The following is an 18,966-nucleotide window of genomic DNA, read 5'->3' as shown; positions in this document are numbered from 1 at the left end:
ACTGATCGAGCTTCTAAACACTAGGACTGTGCACAGAACAGTCTGCCAAGCTAACATGAGCCTGTCATCACATTTTCTTGTGTAAGCAGCCATTTTGGCATAAACCAAACTGTTGTTTAAAAGTAAGCGTGCTCAGTTTGCAGTGTGTGGATTACACAGTGCCCTTTAATTATATGTATAGATTAATTAGAATAGCTGTCAGTTCTTGCATGGTGCCAAAGGGCCTTGGCCTGTAACACTTGTCTTTTCACACATTTCTATCTGTTTAAACACCACATAATTTGTTAAACCAGGAACTGTATTAAAAATATCCTTTTCCCAGCAATTGGATTGATTCATATTACTAATGACTAATGTTCTTCTGCTCCTTGGTGATGCACTACTACTGCCACTGCCCAGGTCCTCTCATTGCCAGGTCACTCTCATTGACCTTAATGGAAGGATGACTGACTGCCCCTTCAATTGTTTTACACAGGCACTTATTTCATCTCGTTTCTGCAGTATTTTTATGCTCTCCAGTACTACATTCAAGGATATGCTTGGCTTATGGTGGATTATTTTCTCTCCTTCTAAAATAGATTAACAGAGTGTAGAAGCCTGCAAGTAACTTGTGTCTGCTCCAAGCACACATGCGTAAAGCCAAAGTCTCAATTCAAGTAAATCAGCTGTAAATTCACCAGGGTAAGTACCAGTTACTTTGGAATCTGCTCACCAATCATGAACTAACACGCTCTCACCAAATTTTGCTTTCAATGACATTTGTGCTTTGGAAGTGTTTTACAATGTGGTCCATCAGAATTGGTCTTTTGATGGTCGCACCATGAAAACTGGGAGATCTACAAAAAGGAGAAAAATAAAACACGGTAAACTTTGCAAAGGTTATCAACAAAGGCAGGCTGTAAACTTGTCGAAGTGAAATCAGCTGTCATCACATGTCAGTTCATGCCTCCTCCCAACCCTAAGAAACAAAGCAGCAAAGCAGCAGTAAGGAAAACATATTCATCAACACAAGAAATGCAACAAAGAAGGGAAAAATAATACATCCAGAAGAAATAAGATATTCAGGAGTGACTACTGATTTAGATTTGTCTGTTACTGGGCATTCAGCTGCAGGTATTTTAAACAGCCAAGATTGCAGGAAGTGCTGGATACCCAAATATAAAAATGGCACCCTGGAAAAAGACCTCGAATTAAGCCTCTAGCAATAGTAAACGGATTCATTTAATTGTTGGTTTGTTGTTTTTTTTTCATACATACCACTACTATTAACACTCTGCTTGATCCAATCAACAAAGACACCGACATTTGTGTATACTCCTGGGTAGCTCTTCCTTCCACATCCCAAGCCCCAGCTAGTGATTCCATGAAGGGTGTAAAATCCTGAGTTATCTTCTGAAGGACAAACTAATGGGCCACCAGAATCACCCTGCACAAGGACAAAGGAATCTTGTTATGAGTTAACATCAATCCTTATATTTTTAGAATATCAGTTCAGCTAGGAGAGGTCCCAGCTGCTCATGTGTTTGGAGGTTTCTGTTTTTAAAAGACAAAGAAATAACCTTTGTTCAAGGGAAGTACCTCTTTTTGCAGTGCAAGTAATTAAAATTCTACTATTAAGGAGTCTTTCATAGTAAATCACTTACTGCCTGTTTGCAGGAAAACAGCTCTTAGTGAGGTTTTAACACTCCCCTTTTCAGAACCCATCTGGCCATACCCCAAGCGTCAGCAGGCAAAGGTGATGTGCGCAACTTACTGTGCATGAGTCCTTGCCTTCTTCCAGAGGGAATCCAGCACAGATCATCCTCTGGGTCACCTTACTGGGAAGATTTACGTAATAGCTCTGACATGTGTCAAGCACCAGGATGGGAACTTCCAGCTGATGCAGTTTTTTCCCCTTTTCTCTGTCTTGAAGTAAACGACATCTCAGAAAGCAGTAGGGGCATGAATCAGTGATTCCAGAAAGAAGCTTTACTACTCCCCTTTTCAAATGGTCTCAATCTAAATTATCTGATTTCTTCCCCTCTCCCTCCCATTTCCCTGCATGTCTAGCTGAGCTTACAAAAGTGAAAACTTTTTTAACACGTCTCTTTTCCAGAAACTAATGTAGAGACAGAATGAATGTTAAAAGCACAGCTACAATCAAAATGGCAAAGACTGCATACCTTCTTCATGGGAACCCCATCCTGTGACAACACACACCCTTGAGGGCTGAACTGCCTCGTCCTTGGCAGGGAGGCACACGGGGCGCACGTAGTCGTTGAATTCTAAGGGCTCAGCCAGTTGCAATAAGGCAATATCAGAGTCCATAGTGGTCTTGTTAAAACTTGGATGTATAATATACCGCTTCACTGACCTTTTCTAGGAAAGCAAGGACATTGACATTTTCTGAATGACTTGGGAATTTGACTCTTTAAGTAACATCGGTTTTACAACTTTTCAGGCCATATGCAAGATGCCTTAAGAGGAGGAAACATTTAAAAGCAGCACTGAAGTTACCAGCTTTCTTATATTAACGAGTCAAAATTATGCCTCTTAGACACAGACCGGGGAACATCAGGAAACTCCATCTAGCAAGCTTAGGAAGAAGGTCTTAGAAAGACATTTATCGAGGGAATTTAAAGGCAACACACTCCCCACCCTCACCTTCTGCAGAATACTGAGCTTTGGAGTTCATTACTGGTGAAGGCACAGGTCTGTGTTGATACAATTTCTTTGAGAGTCACACAAAAGCTGTTGTGTAAATGCAGATTAAGGGCAGCATGCAGGCTGTTAGACTGCTTCATTGTGAACAATTTGGGAGATACATTTACACGAAAAACTATTTGCAAGATTGATTTATATTTTATTATGAAGCAAAACGTATAGTACCTGTCTGTATTCTTGCTCTGTAAGATCATGAAGCCCTGTTACCACCATCCATAAGTCTCTGTATAGTTCCCTAAAGACAAAAAGAGAGTAAGTACATTCTCAGGCTGGTACAACCGCAACTCCTGAGACCCACACTCCCATACAAATCTACAGAAATCTTCCCATTGTCTTCTAGGGAGCGTGAAATATTCTCATGATGAGGCACTAGGATCTCTCAGACAGAGAACTGAAAGGTCACTTTTATAAGGATGGAAGGTGCCTGATGCGGAACACAAGGCCTGAATGGTCCACACCATACAGGGACAGTGCTGGTCCCTACTTTCTTAATGAAAAAAAAGGGGTGACCTCTAAAACATTACTACTACTATCAAGAGACATAAAGAAATGCAACAGAAACATTTCATTTCACTCTTTGGTTTCTTAACCAAACCCTCTTAGTGCCTGAAAATCTTTCATAGCTCCTTGATGAAATTAGTTGTGTAGAATCATTAAGCTACGTACACAAATTCTGATGCGATGGCAATGTACAATAGAGAATTCCTCATTAGTATGGCTCTTAAAGCAGTACTTCAACACAAGCAGCAACGCTCCCAACATAACATTTTGCAAACTAGTATATAAAACTTAGAAGTTGAAGTCCAAAATTGGAAACAGCACTTGCATTTCAGATCCCCATTTTTGTAAGGGTGGGGAAGAGAATCAAAGAAATGGAGAATATAGACATATAAGCATCTTTGGTATTTGGGGCTTTTGAAAGCTTATTTGCATTTTCAAGTAATTGCAACTTTATTTGAAAACAGGCCAGAATACCTAATTATCATCAATCCTGGGAAGACTTTTAAAAAAATATTTTAATGACCCAATGTATGTAAATTTTAAATTAATATACTTGTAATTAATTTGAACTTCAAAATAGGTAGTGTTCAGCCTAAGAGGTGAATAAACAAATTGCATTTTAGAAAGTATTTTAAAGAGTCCAAAAGTCACAGAGACTATCCTTTTGTCTCCTCTCACTAAAGACAGAAAAATCTCCATATTATCTGATTTAACAGATTGATAGGTTCTTAATAAGGGAATGCCATCAACCCTATGCACAAAAGCCTCCTGTACGTCCTCAAAAATCTACACAAATTCAATATTTTTTTTCATTTTTGGATAGGTTGATTCTAGCTGCATGAAAACATGCTCTTTAAATGACCCAAACACAATGAAGTTACCTAAGAGTAAGTGACAGATGACAGAGGACTTAGTATCTTGTCATCTCTTCTGAAAACTGACCCGAATGAAAACCAAGCCTATAGAAGTAGGCTATTTACTTAGTAGCCACTCTAATCCTAGTACATGCATGTGGAGCAAAAGAATCCTATGCCCGTGTGAGTTGCAAGTAGGGGGCAACTGAAATTGTGCCAGCCACCCTGCACGCTGGCAGAGATGCACCATGAAATTACAGAAGTTCCCAGGGAAGGGTTCATCCCAGTGTACTTACTTAGAATTAAAGCAGTGAGCAGCTGTGACAACCCATTCTTTGGCAAGAATTGCGCCTCCACAGATATGCTCATCTGAAATTTGTACACTGACCTGCCAAGGCCATGAGTACGGTACAGCTTCTTCCCCTCCAATTATCCTACTGAAGATGAACCTGGGCTGATTTGAAGGCATTCCACAAATATCATCTAAAACAGAAAGCACTGATGTCTCTAGAAGTCTTTAGAGGTTAAGATATGGAGAAGCAAAGAACAGCCCATTTAAGAGCTACCCCACAACTTTCTCAGGCTTCCCCCCTCCCTTTGTTTGCTAAATCTTTCAACTTCTCTCATTACAAAGGATCCAAATGTTTAGAGATAGCACAAGGAGATGATCTTAGCAAAAACAGAGCTTCACCAAGATGAAAGCAACTGCTTACCTTCAAAAGTTTTAGCCTCAAACCTACAATGAATATGGACTCATCCCGGTCTCCATAAAGTACTGGAGGGGAAAAGGGAAGTCCTAAAGTGCTGGCTGTTATTTTCAACTACCCTGTACTCTTTGCAATTATTTTCACCAAAGCAAATAGGTGTAAACTGACATACGAGCTGAAATAATGTCATTGTCTTTTTAAGTCATTTACAGCAATGCAAAGAAAACAAGAAAAATTAGGTTCTGCTATTCTAAAGCCAAAGCGTAGAAGTGTTACTATTCATCTTTTAATTTCCTCAAAATATCTTAATGAAAAATTCTGGGACAATTCAGACTGCATCCATTAAATATTTGGAGAAAAAAACATTTAAATTACAGTCCAAAAGGTACTCCCTATTCCCATGAAGAAAATATAATTCAGGTTGGCTTACCTGTTGTAACCTGTATTCCTTCTTCAGTTATATCTGTATCTTCGTATATTTCTTCACTAGTTGAATCCAAAGTATCTAAATCTAGCAAATGAAAACAGTAAATGTGTTAAGCAGGCACATCAATTGAGTGATATTTTTATTAAAAAATCACTTTAATTTCCTTTATTACAATTTTTGCAGAAGAAATAGATTTCTACAGTACAGATCTGTGCTATTACATCTTCACATGGTTGTAAAGTGCCACTTAAAATGCACCAAAATACTCTTACACAAAACAAAACTCTGAGGCTTTGGGGAAATTCATTGTTTCTCTTCCCCCACTCAATAGGCCCTTTATTTCATGCCTCAGTAGGTTCACAATACAGTTTTTTCACTGAAACAATTTATTAGATGAGAATCTCCTAGAGCAAACTAACTCTGAAGAGCCAGATTCACTGAAGAGACCTTTGTGCTGCTCCAAAGAGGCAGTCTCCCAAGCTACTTCTATTACCTGTAACATGAATAAAAGAGATTGTAGCTCTGAATCCTCCAAAGGTCTCTGTTTCATCAGAGTGAAACACAATCAGCATCATAGCAGAAGAGCTTAGAACAGGTGCTGGTAGGGCAAATCCGCAAGACTTAGCTAAAGATGAGAAAGCAAAGGTTCACTGCAGATTAACATGTATTCATCCTTATCTCTTTCAAAATTAGGTATCCAATATTCTGTGTATTCCAGCTCTCACACAGGAGGGTAAAAAATAACTATGCACAAAAGAAGAGATAAGCAGACTGAGGCTGAAGGACTCTTCTATTACTCCTGTCAGTCTGTCCTTGTTCAGTAATCATCTCATAAGAACCAGCAGACTGCTGCATTATTTCACAAGACACTACTACAGCACTTGTGGTCATAGGTTGCCATTACACATAAAACAGACTGGAAACTTGATTTCCCCTTGTTAGTGTTTCAGGTCTAGCAGTTGCTAGCGCTAATCTAAGCACCAGTGTCAAGCAATTCTGAAATCAGTTGATTGGGACAGGTCTTCCCCTCATTCCATGTAAGCCAGGGGAATTGCCAGCAAGGTGGCAAGAATTAGATGAATGCTCATCCGGAGTGAAGAACAACCAGACCCTGAAAAGGAGACCTCTTGGGTGTTTTCTGTGTCTCATCATTACTACAAAGACAAATTACTGTGTTATGTCCTTTTCCTCACTTACATGAATTCAGAAGTGCCTTTCATGCAGAATTTAAATACACAAAACTGTTCTGTTCAATGTGGTTTTGCCTCTGTAAGCGCAACAGAAGCAGCAATACCTGCAGTATTTTTCAAAGTACTGAAACTGGTATTTACAGCATTACCTGAGACTCTAGAGGTGAACTTGATTTTAGACTGTAAATAAGGGCTAGTGAAAGTCATAAAAGAAACAGGTAATCCCCAAAATATGTCAAAAATTAAAAGTCAAACCAATTTCCTCCTCTTTTCCCACATCTTCATACACAGTCACGGCATCATAAGAGCAATCTTCACTCTCTTCTACTTCAAAAGACTGGTATGTAAGCTTTAAATAAAAAATGAAAAAGTGAACCTTGTTAAATTCACACAGAAAAAATTAAAAGATCTATAATAGGGTCTTCGGTATTCTCAATGATTCCTTTAGGTTTGGTTTCTGTGACATTCAGACCTCTCACAGGCGATACAAAGCATATTACATTTGCTAGAGGAATCTGTCATGAGAAAATTTAAACCAGGAAATCCTATTTTACTATAACCTAAAGGAGAAATCAAAACCTATCTGGCTTTTGCGATGGAAAGTGATTTCTCTTAACTGCATCCAGCAGCATTATTCAAGCTCATGTTGTCTGACCTTGCTTGTCTTTACCTGCATGATTTCTTATAACTCAATGGTGCCCACTTCCATTGTGTGGACACAAGAAGGGCTCATATTATACCTTGATTACATGGTCCTTTGGTGCACAAATAATCCATTGACAGTCTGCCATGTTGCTGTAGAGCTCTGGATAGTGCATACTTTGTAACACTCCCTCTTCAAAAAGGACAGCTAAGGACTCACAGCCAGAATCTGGAAATCCAGGAAAACAAAAATGGAGGCACTGTGATTTCCCATTAAATCACTCACAAATAACAAAAAAAAAATCCAGAAAGACTCTTGTGGTGCTTTCACACAGCTGAGAGAGAGAACAGGACAAAAGCAACAAGCCAAATCCTTCTGTTTGAAAAAAGATGCAAAGAAAATTTTTAATCTGTTCTGTGGCAGAAGAGCAATTCAGCCCACGACTACAGCATTCCCCTTCAGCTACAGGCAGTGCGCTGCAGGCACAGATACCTGTGTGGGGTGATCAAAGAGCAGGACACGGGTACATCAGATCATTTGCCAGGAGACAGAAGTGGAGACGTAAAACACAACAAGAGGACGTCTTCCTGATGAGCTATGCAGCGGCAAGGCCCCTCAGAGGGGATTCCTCCCTACACTCTGCCAAGGAAAGAAACTAGCAGGAAAAAGCTGCAGAAACAGGAACAACAGGTGTCTGTCTGTAACTGGATTGTCCAGACCCAGCAGACAGCCCTCGGGCCTGCTCCCTAATGATGGTGAACTGCTCTGCACAGCAAAACCGAAAGCAACTCGCCACGAATCGTAGCATTAGCTGCCTCCCTCAGGGCCACTCCAGGAATGTACGCTTGGGACTAGCAAAGCAGCTTTCATCTGGAAATTCAGCTCATTTGACTAACCTTATTAATTGGGGTTTAAAACATTCTGGAAGCAGGGAAGGAAATTAGATCCTATATAAAATGGATGGAGAAGAGGCAAAGTTAAAGGAGGGCTTCCCTCAACAGCATGTATCCTATCTCTTTCTGGCATTCCAGTTTCTCCACAATGTCCCACAGCAGCCTAACAACACTTACCTTGTTCATATCATCATCCACATAGAAATACCATAGGAGCTTCCTCTGATTTATTTTCTCCTGAAAATTTTTTTCAAGTCACCACCCAAGAGTGCAGACGGGTATATTACTAGACTTAGACTTACCAGGAAGGATATCTGGTGTAAGAGCTTTGTAGGTCACGGAAAAACCAGTTCCATAATCCTTGTTGTCAGAAACAAATTTCAGCCTTACACTATTGGAGCCAATCAAAATAGGTAATGGAAGATCTTCTCCACAGAATTTCCCTGAAATATAATATTAGAGAATAATCACTGTTTAAAGTCTTTAGTCACTTGAGAAAACTTGCATGTACCATTTTTAGAACTTAGCTACAAAAATTTTAGGGTGAAAAGGAAATTGCCTATTAATTCCTCTACATTCCCTATTAACCCATTAGCCCAAACAGATGCACACTATTCAAAACTGAAAATCCTTGACACCAGAAAGTCGTATGCTGACAGAGTTCCCTACCAGACATTTTCCATTCTTTTCTCCTCCCACACTCTGTCTTTTATTTTAGATCATATGTCACAATGTATTCATCATGAAAACGTAAGTAACACATAATCAACCACAATGTCCTCATTGGGTGTACTTGCCATAAGAATGAAAGAGCACACTGACAGATTATTTCAAAGAGTAAGTGGGTGGCAACTCACCAACAAGTCTGTCATCTTTTGAATAGACTGATAAAGAATCATAGTCACAAAATGTTTCTGGCTCTATATCAAAGTGGGAAAAATGAAGCAATATATAATTCCCTTCTGGTACAAATAGAGTCCACACACACAATCTGGAACAACAAGTTAGTTCCCCTTCACAAAACTGCAACAAAAAAACAACTACAGTGGTACAGGGAATAGTTTCTGGGGAAAGGCCGTGTTTTGTCTACTTACTCGTGGTTTTGATAGAACTGTTTGGGACTTCCAGGAAAACGTAATTCTCCTTCGCTGTCAGGGAGTTTGCCATCCTGAACGCTACAAAATGCTGCATGGTAGAGTTAAAACATAGAAGGAATCAGGTTTGACACATATGCAATCATCTGTTCCACCAAAAAGCTCAAATATCTAGAGAATACTGTGAGACTCAAGATTGCTCAGCTGTACCTTGGTTCTGCTGGCAAACTGATGTTGGGTCCTCTCCCTTTTCTCTCTTAGTTGGAATTATAGTAAGTCAATTTTAAAACACGTAATTTGGGAGCAAAAATGAGGCACTGCCAACGCGGTATCATGTTTTATTGTACAAATGGCAGTGCTTGCTTTTTACTTAATCCTCCTGTTAAATGAGGATTTCAGTATAAATATTTTTCAGGGAGGAAAAATGCATACCTCGGGACATGAAAGGAGTGTTCATTGCAGCCCATTTGTAATAATGTCCTTGGCTATGTTACAGCAGGAGACTTTTGCAACAGCACAATACAGTATTAGAGACACTTTTAATAGAAGAAACAGAAGCTTTCCTCTCCAGAGAAGTGTCCCTAGAAACACAATTCCTTACAAAAATTATCTCCTCTTGTCTTTCCTTCTGCTTGCAAGGTAAGTCAGTAAGACATTTATAAACAACTCTGTATACGAAAACAAATTTAAGGAGTCGTGTACGTAGAAGATTATCTTACCTGAAGTGTCCTAGGAAAACCAGTAAAAAACTTCAAAAATACACAAACAGCACTTAAATACCCAATTCTCACTGGCCTCAGCAAGTCTATACAAACTGACTGTGTGCCCAATCTTATCATCTGAAAAATCTCACACTAGGTTACTAAATTTAAAGTTTTAAGATCTAGTTCACAAGAGTTGTTTCTAGTGTCTTTACATAAACTTGTACATAGATGAGCAGAGTGACCAACAAGAACATAAACATGGCAGAAGCAAAGTAAGACTTCAACATCTTATAACATCTTACATTCCAGGTTAGGTTTCAGGGAGGGAGGGGAGGTTGCATTTTATTCATAGAAACAGACATCAGACAAGCAGATAGATTCATCACAAACTGCGCAAAAGTACTACTAATTTACTTCATACTTTCTATTTAGAATCCATATTTTTAAGCATAATCAACTTCGCTAACTAGATTTCATATATCGCTTCAGGCTCTGTTCTACATTTTTCCCATTAATTTTATTTGCATTTCAATAAAAATATGGCTTTATATATGTAGCTGTCTTAAAGAAAATTCCTTTTTGAAGTCACTAGTACATAAGTACAACCGTACCTAAGTAATTTTTTGTACAGAACCAGGAAGAAAAAAGTATATATTTAAAGTATACATTTAAAAGTGCTTTGCTGAGTCAAGCTTCTTCACGTTTCGTATCTTCCTTCATAAATTATGTATCAGGCTATTTTGGGGGTATTTTTGTACTCTAACATAGATAGAAGATACTAGAAAAAAACTGTACTCACCTGCGGAGCTTTTAATTTTCAGATCTAATAAAGAAGGGATAGGGAAAGGGGTAGAAAAAGAAGCATAAATTACTGCAGATTCATATTCACAATGTGGGTTTCATTTTTATATGTGTGAAATGGTAATTTTATACAGCTAGCACTGAGACAAATTCAAGTGCTTCCTGGGGACATAGTGCCTACAATAAACTAGGCTTAGAATTAAAACAAAATTGCAAGTTCAGGCAATGCTGACTTTGGAATAAACAATCCTGAAGTAGCTACTTCTAGAATTACACATACATTGATATGCCACTGCTCAGTCTGAGCAGCACAGTACTCTCTTTCTACATACTTGTTGAGTAAATACCGTACATTTCAGGTAAGGGTGGCAGAATCCAACTGCTAGCATCCATCAGGGACACAGAGACATTAACCCTGACAGCAATTACAATTAAGATCTTTTGCATCAGTGCGACAGTATAAAAAAGCAAGCAAGCGAAACCTAGGGCAATGCAATTCAGAATTGTGTTTTCACTTTATCTACCAGATCTCTTTTTCTGTTTACTGGAGCCAAAACACTTTAATTACTGCAATAGTTAATCATATTATTTTTTCCTGATAATAAAATAGGCCAACTAGTAAATTTTTAGTAAAGAAACCTTTGTCTCTCTCTTTTTTTGTTGTTTTTAAATTGAAAAGCAAAACATTTTTCTGAAGCTAAACCCTTTTCATTTTTATCCAATATTATGAGGGTTTCTTTTTTCAATCACCAGTTGAAGTTGGTTTCTAATGGGAAAGTTTTATTGGTTTTTTTCCCTTGCAAATTTATCATTGACTAGCAAAACCTCTTAAACACCCCTCCTCAGTTTTTCAGTTCTATGCATAAATTTTAACACAATCTCCAATACTTTCAAACAAAAATAGCCCAAACTGGAAGAAAATATTAATTCAGTTTCTTAATGCTCTGAGTGAAGTTCACCCCTGGACAGACTGTCATGTATATCTCCAGCTCCATGACTTTGGAAGTGATGGCTAATTTTCATGCTGTTCCCCTGCACAGAGGCCACATGTAGCCTTTTGGGCAAGTAAGCAAAACCACTTCTGAGAGCATCACTTTTCCCCATGTAGTCAAATGTTTGATCCAACATATTTTAGCTGAGAAAAATGACAACTGAATTTGAAGAGGTGTGTATGGAATTTCAAACACTTCCAACTGGTGAATGTCCACTTAAAACCAAACATAGCAGGCTAACCAGCTAGCTGGATAAAAGGACCATTCTTAAAGTACTAAAAAAAAATACAAATATATATATACACATATATAGTCCAAGTAGGAGGCAAAGTGGAAGAGAATCAAACACTTACAATGCTCTCAAGTAGTTTTTGGCAACTGCCAATCAGCACCATATACTTAGAGGCATTGTGAAATGCTATAGTGCGTTGTCAGGAAAAAGTAAGCGCTATATCTTGAAAAAGATAAAATTAAAGGAAATATCATTATGAGACAGCAGAGTTGTCAAAAGGGAGGGACACATTACTGTGGAGACTCAATACCAGCGCCCACGTTCTCTTGAATCCAGGAAAGCACTGCACTGAGGTCTGTGAATATTCCTGGAGATCCTCTGTTGTAATGTTTCTTTTTCTCATTACTTATCCAGCCACGAGCACATCCCATCCCCCAGGAGATCACACCAGCAAGAGTCCAGGCACCATGCTTGCGTCGGCACAAAAGAGGGCCTCCTGAGTCTCCCTGTAAAAAACAAGCAAAAGCCCACAACCCACAGCTTACAAAAGTGGGTTCATACCACTGAGCAAGCCTTAAAGAGTTTATGCCTTAAACAGTTTATTGAGTTTTCTTTTGTGCCATGCTAACAAACCTGCAACATAGGGAACAGCAATTTAAAAAAAAACAAACAAACCAACTGTGAAGAAAGACACTTCCTTTTTTCTTGTGTTTAGTCAAGATTGTCAAGAGGGGGAGAGAGAGACTAACTCCCTTGTGGATACACACTTGTGCTTTAGCATGTAAAAAGGAGCAAAGAGCTTTTTTTTTTTTTACCCGCATGACAAGGAATAATCACTTAACCTTTATCTCACTTCCTTTCCTTCCTCTAATGCAAGGCAATACTTTCTACTTTCCGCCTTAGGATCTTAGCAACATCAAATAATTAATTTATCAAGTGTTCTGAAGTTAGAAAGCCCTAAGCATTATTGTGCTGGGATACACTGCAAAACTGCTCTCAGGAACCTGTCATACAACTCATACCATAATTAAAATGGAATGATATAATTAAGTGTATTGCCTCATACAGAACCTTTGAAAGAGTTCACACATCAAAATAAAAACACTCCAAATATGGCATTTTTGCAGTGTATTTATTCACTCAGGCACACAGGGCTGTGAGCTTCTGAGAAACACTTGTAAGTACCCAAGGGTCCCAGTTCAGCTGACCTGGCAGGCATCTTTTCCTCCGTCTGGAAATCCTGCACACATTATAGTGTCACCTTGGATGGGTTTCTTTAAAGTTGATAATGCTCTTGAACACTCCTTACTGTTTAGGATTGGTAGATTGACTTCATATAAGACCTGAGGGAGTACTCCATCTGAAACACAAACCGAATTGTTCGTAACAAATGCTGAAAGGTGAATTTAATGTCACAGCTAATATGCCATTAAAAAAAAAAAAAAAAAGGCGTCGTTAGCTTGCTTCAAGACGTTTTATGGTTAGATAAACCTCCAGTTTGGTGTACATAAGCAGTTTTACTCAAATAAATTTAAAAACATTTCCAAATTGAAATACAGGCCTATGTATCATAGCAATGCATTTTGAGGTAATTCACAGCAGGCACAGAAGCTAGCAAAAATCCCATTTTGAGATTACAATTCTTATGACCAGTTGATGTTTTTTTTTTTATGGTCTGTCTACGACCTATGCAATCAAGCTCTTACCCTCTGAAATAAGACACTGAAAAACTGAATGTCAAGGAACAATTCAAGTGGCTTACTCTCATTTAAACGGCCCCAGCCACAAGCAGTGCAGATATATCCTGCTTCAAACTTTTCACCTGGATCAGGAAGACATGCTGGCAAAACTGATGAACCTGTCACACATGGACATGAATTTTATTGATTACTATTTGAAAGAACACCACCAAAAAGCTGCTTCTCTGTTTTTTTTAAAAAAAACTACGAAGTATTGTTATTTTTGTGGCATCTGAAAAATTAATCTGGCATTTGACCATTTATCTGTGCCTCCACTTTGTAGTGTTTTGGAATGGAAAAAGAAAGCCACGAATGCCACAAGCTTCAGCCCAGGCCTTGCCATTCATCTTAAACTTAGCTGCTGTCATGATCCAAAATGCCATCAGGAAAAGCAGCCACTCACCTTTGTGGTGGCAAAGAAAGAGCAACCTAGCAATGCAAGCTGGAGCCTCTGGAAAAGCAAAGTGTCAGGTGGACTCTCCTACGCACCTCAATATTATGTAAAACTGATGTAAAGGAGCCTTACAGAGAACATGACTGTAAGGCAAAGTCAGCGTACAGCTGAGAAACGGCTGGCTTGCAGGCCAGGAAAGAGGGGAGCACCAGCTGTCCTCCCCTCCTCTTCCAGCCCCCAGAAGGACCACTCTGCCAGGACTGAAGATAATCCCATGCACCCTTCTGCAGTCTGCAGCGAGGGAAAAGAGGATGAACAGCAGTACTGTGGTATGCTGTGAGCTCTGGTCAGCCTTTGCTTAGCTTTACTGTTCACCACAGGCAAAAATTTCCACCTACACCTTCGATAAAAAATAAAACCACCTATTTGGTCAGATTTTAGTCTCCTGTATACAAAGAGCAATAAGTTTTTCTTCGAGGGAGTATTAGGTCTGAAGAAGACCATTTAATCCAACTGATACATTTTTCTGACTTACCTCTTGTATTTTAAATACTTCAGTCGCAAAATACTCTGGGGATTTTTAGTGGTATAATCTGAGAGCTGGGAAATGGATTTAAACTGAGTTTCAAGACTTTTCACAGCCTCTGGGAGAAACAAAGGCCTTGCCTTCCCCACCAAAAAAGATCACAGATAACTATGGCCTTACTGAAGTTGAAGGCTCCATCCAGCTTCAGAAGGGCAATGTCATAGTTCATTGGCCTTCTGGGGTCAAAGCTGGGATGCTTAATGACATACTTAACAGGGAGCGTCTGCTCGCCATTCTCCCTGATCCTCAAATCATGCTCTCCTGCGGTCACATTCAAGTACTGGAGTATGTTCCTGTAGAACAGAAAAATAGAAGTTCAGCTACCAAATCTTCAAAATGAAAGGAAAAAATATAGTTGTTTTTGAACAGAAAAGTTATTACTACTGATACCTAATACCTTTCATCTTCAGATTTTAGAACAATTAATATGTACAGTCAGCAAGAGTCAGAGTATGCCCTGCAGTAGAAACTGGGACATGAAAAGGACTGAGAAGAAAGATCATTTAGCTACACTTCTGACTGTCGTTTGGTGGTCCACTAAGGAGCCAGGTGCTCTTACTGTGTTTAAAAATGTTCAGTCACAATGCTTTTTTGAAGGAGGAGGGAAGATTTGGATATAGGAAAGTACAGAAAAAATAAGGCTATCATCTAGCGTTCTCAGTTTATACCTTACAAACACAGCGAATCCTGGCTCCTAATACCAGATCAGATACGCAGCAAGGAAACACAAAAGCAATCATTATAAACTTTTTATTCTGCTTCAAATTTATTCACCAGACTTGAAGAACTCCTTTTGTGTCAAGAGGCTTTATGCCGATTTAAATATTGCCTGTCCTTCTGTAGTTAATATAAACTCTGCAGTTAGTGGCTAATTGGACCAAGATGTGATCACATACGATGCCAGATACAGACCAAACTTATAATTTCAGGTGATTCACAAGTAGAAAGATTCAGCATTAATTATAAGGGAATTAGAACCTCAGTGAAGCCACCACAGAATCAGGACTGACACCTTCCATACAACATTCACTGATCATTTTTTTATTTATTTTTTTTAGCACTAAGGCTGGACATCGTCAGCATGCAAGAGGTCAGTGCTCCATCCATTTGCCACTTCATTGCATATACTCTGCCAGTTGTTACCACTAAAAAAATAATTGCGGTCAACTGATAATTATAGTTAGGTACAGATTTTTACCTAGACTTCCAAAGAAAATCAGTCTCTACCAATCCCTGTAGGATTATTTTATTCTTAATTATTTTTGAGATGTTCAAAAGTTATGTTTTTTCTCCCTTTCTGTTAAAACATGGAAAATATTGGTTACAAATGAAAGGGTAGCATCTGTAAGCAAGAGATGCTACAGCGCGCACGCACTTTTATAATCAATGTTTTTCTGCACCTGCACCCTGCTCCTGAAACACCACATCCATACCTGTCTAAGATGCAGTGAGCTGCCGTGACCACCCACTGAGCAGAAACAATGGTGCCTCCACAGAAATGCTTTTGTCTTCGTTTCAAGGAAACCTGCATCAGGTAAAGAAGGCACGTCAACTAAAGAAAATCTGCTCTGATTGCATTTGAGGACGAAAGGAGAGCGTACATGCAGGTACTCTCTGAAGATTCACACAGCTAAAGTACACACTGCATTTCAATCAAACGTGCTTTCATGGCATTCTCGCAGTCCTTGAGTCTAAGAGATCTTAGACCTTGCTGTTCCCCTCAGCTGTGACTTGGTACCTGGATAAAAGCAACATACATGAAATAAATGCCAAGTCGCTGAGGTACTCGGCGCTCTGTAAAGGTTACTAGTCAGTTGGGAATTTTTCCTTTGCAGGTCACTGGGGGCACCGCAAATCCATGATGCCTGACAACAATCAGTGGCTGGAGGTGAAGTCCTTCAGCATCCTATTTTTGAGCGGTTTCATCCATGCCTCTTTACAATGGACTAATCTACAGATGCTCTTTCAGAAATAATGATAAACAAAATAAAAAATGATAAGCGAAGGTTTATCAGGGAGCAGGACAGGTTCCGTGTCCTCTCTAGCTGTTTCACTGCTTTTCATAGAAGCAGGGTGGAGCTCAACAATACACCAAAGGTCTCAGTAAGCACTAAGTATACCTGTTCTCTTCTTTTGTCATTTCTACGGAAAGTCAGGAATTGTTCTGAAGATAAAACCACATTTGCTTGTGCAAACCTGCCATGGATGTGAGCCTTGTTTCACCTGGCTTCCCCCAACAATCCGAGTGAAAAGGTTAAGGTAACTCCACGGTTTTGGCTCCTGAACTTCCTGCCCACACTTAGGATCTGAGGAGTAAAAGGGGAGAAAAAGAGGAAGGATTTAGACTGGATTTAAGTTTTTCTACTTTTTAGTAACACATAAGTAACACACAGTAATTGGAAGGCACGGCCTGGCATGGAGATCAATGCACTCTCTCTGCCGCAACAGTAACCCCATTTTACAGTTCCTAATACAAACTGCTGAGACTAAGGCTAAATTGGGCTAAGAAAAGGGCAATGTGCTTTATTTTGCAGAAGTTATCCAAATAAGCACTTTTTCATTCGATTGTATCACAAATATTAAATTTTGCCTGCCATGAGCAAATATGTGTGTGTGTATGTATATTAATGTTCTCGTTAGGTACATGCTCACTTGAACTTTCTGAATGTCAACATTCTCTTTCAAGCAAGTTTTGGGGGACTAAACCACTGTTTGATTATCGCTTTTAGAAATCTCTTTACACCCAGCATTTGTACTTAAAATATTTTGGACAAACAGGACCAAAATGCACAACATATTGAACTTGATGACAAACAACAGTGGCTGAATTTCTCCAGAACAACTATTATGGGGCAACTTTATTTCTTCTTAACTCGCTATAATTATCATCAACTACTATGGTTAAGTGAAGCTGATAATATTTACGTATTTGTAAAGGAGTATATTTACAGAAACAAATATTTGTGGTGATAACTACTGATTTGGCATTATTTTAAGAAAGATAGAAGCAAAGCAACCCATTCTGCCAACCAGAACACTGTAACAGAGGAATTCTTTGTAATGCACTTCCCAAACTCAGCAGTGGCCGCAATTTTATTTTTTCTTAAAGCTGTACAAAAATTCATTGAAGACAAACATTTTACTACAAATTCTGTTAAACACTACATTGGGAAAAATTTAGCATCCATAAACTTGGAATATTTTGTTGTTGCTTTGGCAGAGAGGTAGCTGTATTCAAAGGATGGGGGACCAATACTTGTATACACTGCCTGGAAAATGTGGAATCCTCCAAACTATAAAAAGCAGCTTATACCACCTACAAAAAGGGTTTTGCAATCATCCTCAGGATTAGCATGGGTGGTGCAAGTGATTACAGTGTCACAGTAATGCTGACACAATGCTACTTACTTTCAAATGCAAAAGGCTTCATATAGAAATGATCCAGTTCATTTATCTGATTTTTTTCATTCTTGCCTAATTCTCACTGCACCCATCTTTCTCCCATGTGCAAAGATACAGTGAGGAAAGGGGAAGGAGGAAACAGAGACAAAATTTTAAAAACCGGAGTTTAGGTTTTACCAAAGGGAATTTGGTACTGGAGGAACAGGCAAAAATAAGTAAATAGAATAAAAAAATCAGATTAATAAACCTTCCTTTTTTCTTTCAGCATTGAATAAGTCTATTCTCCTAATATAAGTTACAAGTTAATATTTATATTAATACTATACCAAACTTATATTATCTATATTTTGACAAACTCTAAAATCTTCTGCTCCGTAGCATTCATAAGCCCAAGAGATTCCTGACTTTTACAGACTCTCAAGAGAGCTTTCAGTTACAGACTTGGATTGGAACAAAAGCAAAGAATGAAAACTAGACCAACTATTCTAATGCTAATTTCTGTCGAGGGCTACGACCTTTTAGGGTCAAAAACTTAAGGGGTTAAACTAGTGCAGCTTCTTTATTTCAGCACTGACTCCCATGCTCATCACTGCCTAAGAACAAACCCATTAGTACTTCAAAAACTGTTAAAGCTAGATGTGAAATTGTCATCCTACCTTTGTGAAGAGCAGATGGTACAGCACGAAACTCTGTAATACAAACTATCCCCGTCAGGAGTAACTGCAGCTTACTGGGGGCAACGCGCATCTTGGGGTGCAAAATGACTGCGTGAGAACAGGGAGAGTTTTTATAGAGAAAAAGCAGCCCAAATACTATACTGCAGGAGAACAGCAACTAATTGAAGTAGAAGTTACTCATTAATCCGACCAGAAAGCACTTACCTGCACAAGTAAGTTTTCCAAATTTAACCGAGCATGATTCTTTTCTATGCAATTACTAAAGTCTTTGCTGTAAAATACTAGCTAAAATCCTCCCTAAAACTACTTTTATCAGGCAAAAAGACAAAACGAAGTTACTATTGCATGCTTTACTAGCAACACTTACCCGGACTGATCTACACATTGAAGTAGAACACACATGCACAGAATGTCAACTGCTATTTGC

The 18,966-nt window shown here is 38.8% G+C and overlaps 1 protein-coding gene across 1 annotated transcript; it reads right to left on the bottom strand.

The window, feature by feature from the left end:
- Positions 1-1,198: 1,198 nt before the first annotated feature.
- On the bottom strand, positions 1,199-18,609 carry OVCH2 (ovochymase 2). Its single transcript, XM_009892693.1, has 20 exons — positions 18,519-18,609; positions 16,657-16,766; positions 15,894-15,985; positions 14,581-14,753; positions 13,504-13,599; positions 12,950-13,101; positions 12,052-12,247; positions 10,516-10,539; positions 9,013-9,103; positions 8,776-8,909; positions 8,221-8,361; positions 7,123-7,253; positions 6,638-6,731; positions 5,686-5,817; positions 5,196-5,276; positions 4,355-4,541; positions 2,869-2,938; positions 2,163-2,358; positions 1,754-1,905; positions 1,199-1,426 (listed from the first exon to the last, which is right to left on the bottom strand). Exons 1-20 carry the CDS (start codon positions 18,607-18,609, stop codon positions 1,199-1,201), a joined length of 2,571 nt encoding a protein of 856 aa, XP_009890995.1.
- Between the last annotated feature and the right edge of the window lie 357 nt (positions 18,610-18,966).

Source organism: Charadrius vociferus, unplaced genomic scaffold (genome assembly GCF_000708025.1).
Source record: "Charadrius vociferus isolate BGI_N301 unplaced genomic scaffold, ASM70802v2 scaffold19, whole genome shotgun sequence".
Taxonomy (NCBI): domain Eukaryota; kingdom Metazoa; phylum Chordata; class Aves; order Charadriiformes; family Charadriidae; genus Charadrius; species Charadrius vociferus.
The sequence above is the reverse complement of the archived record's forward strand: the minus strand, read 5'-3'. Positions and strand labels throughout refer to the sequence as shown.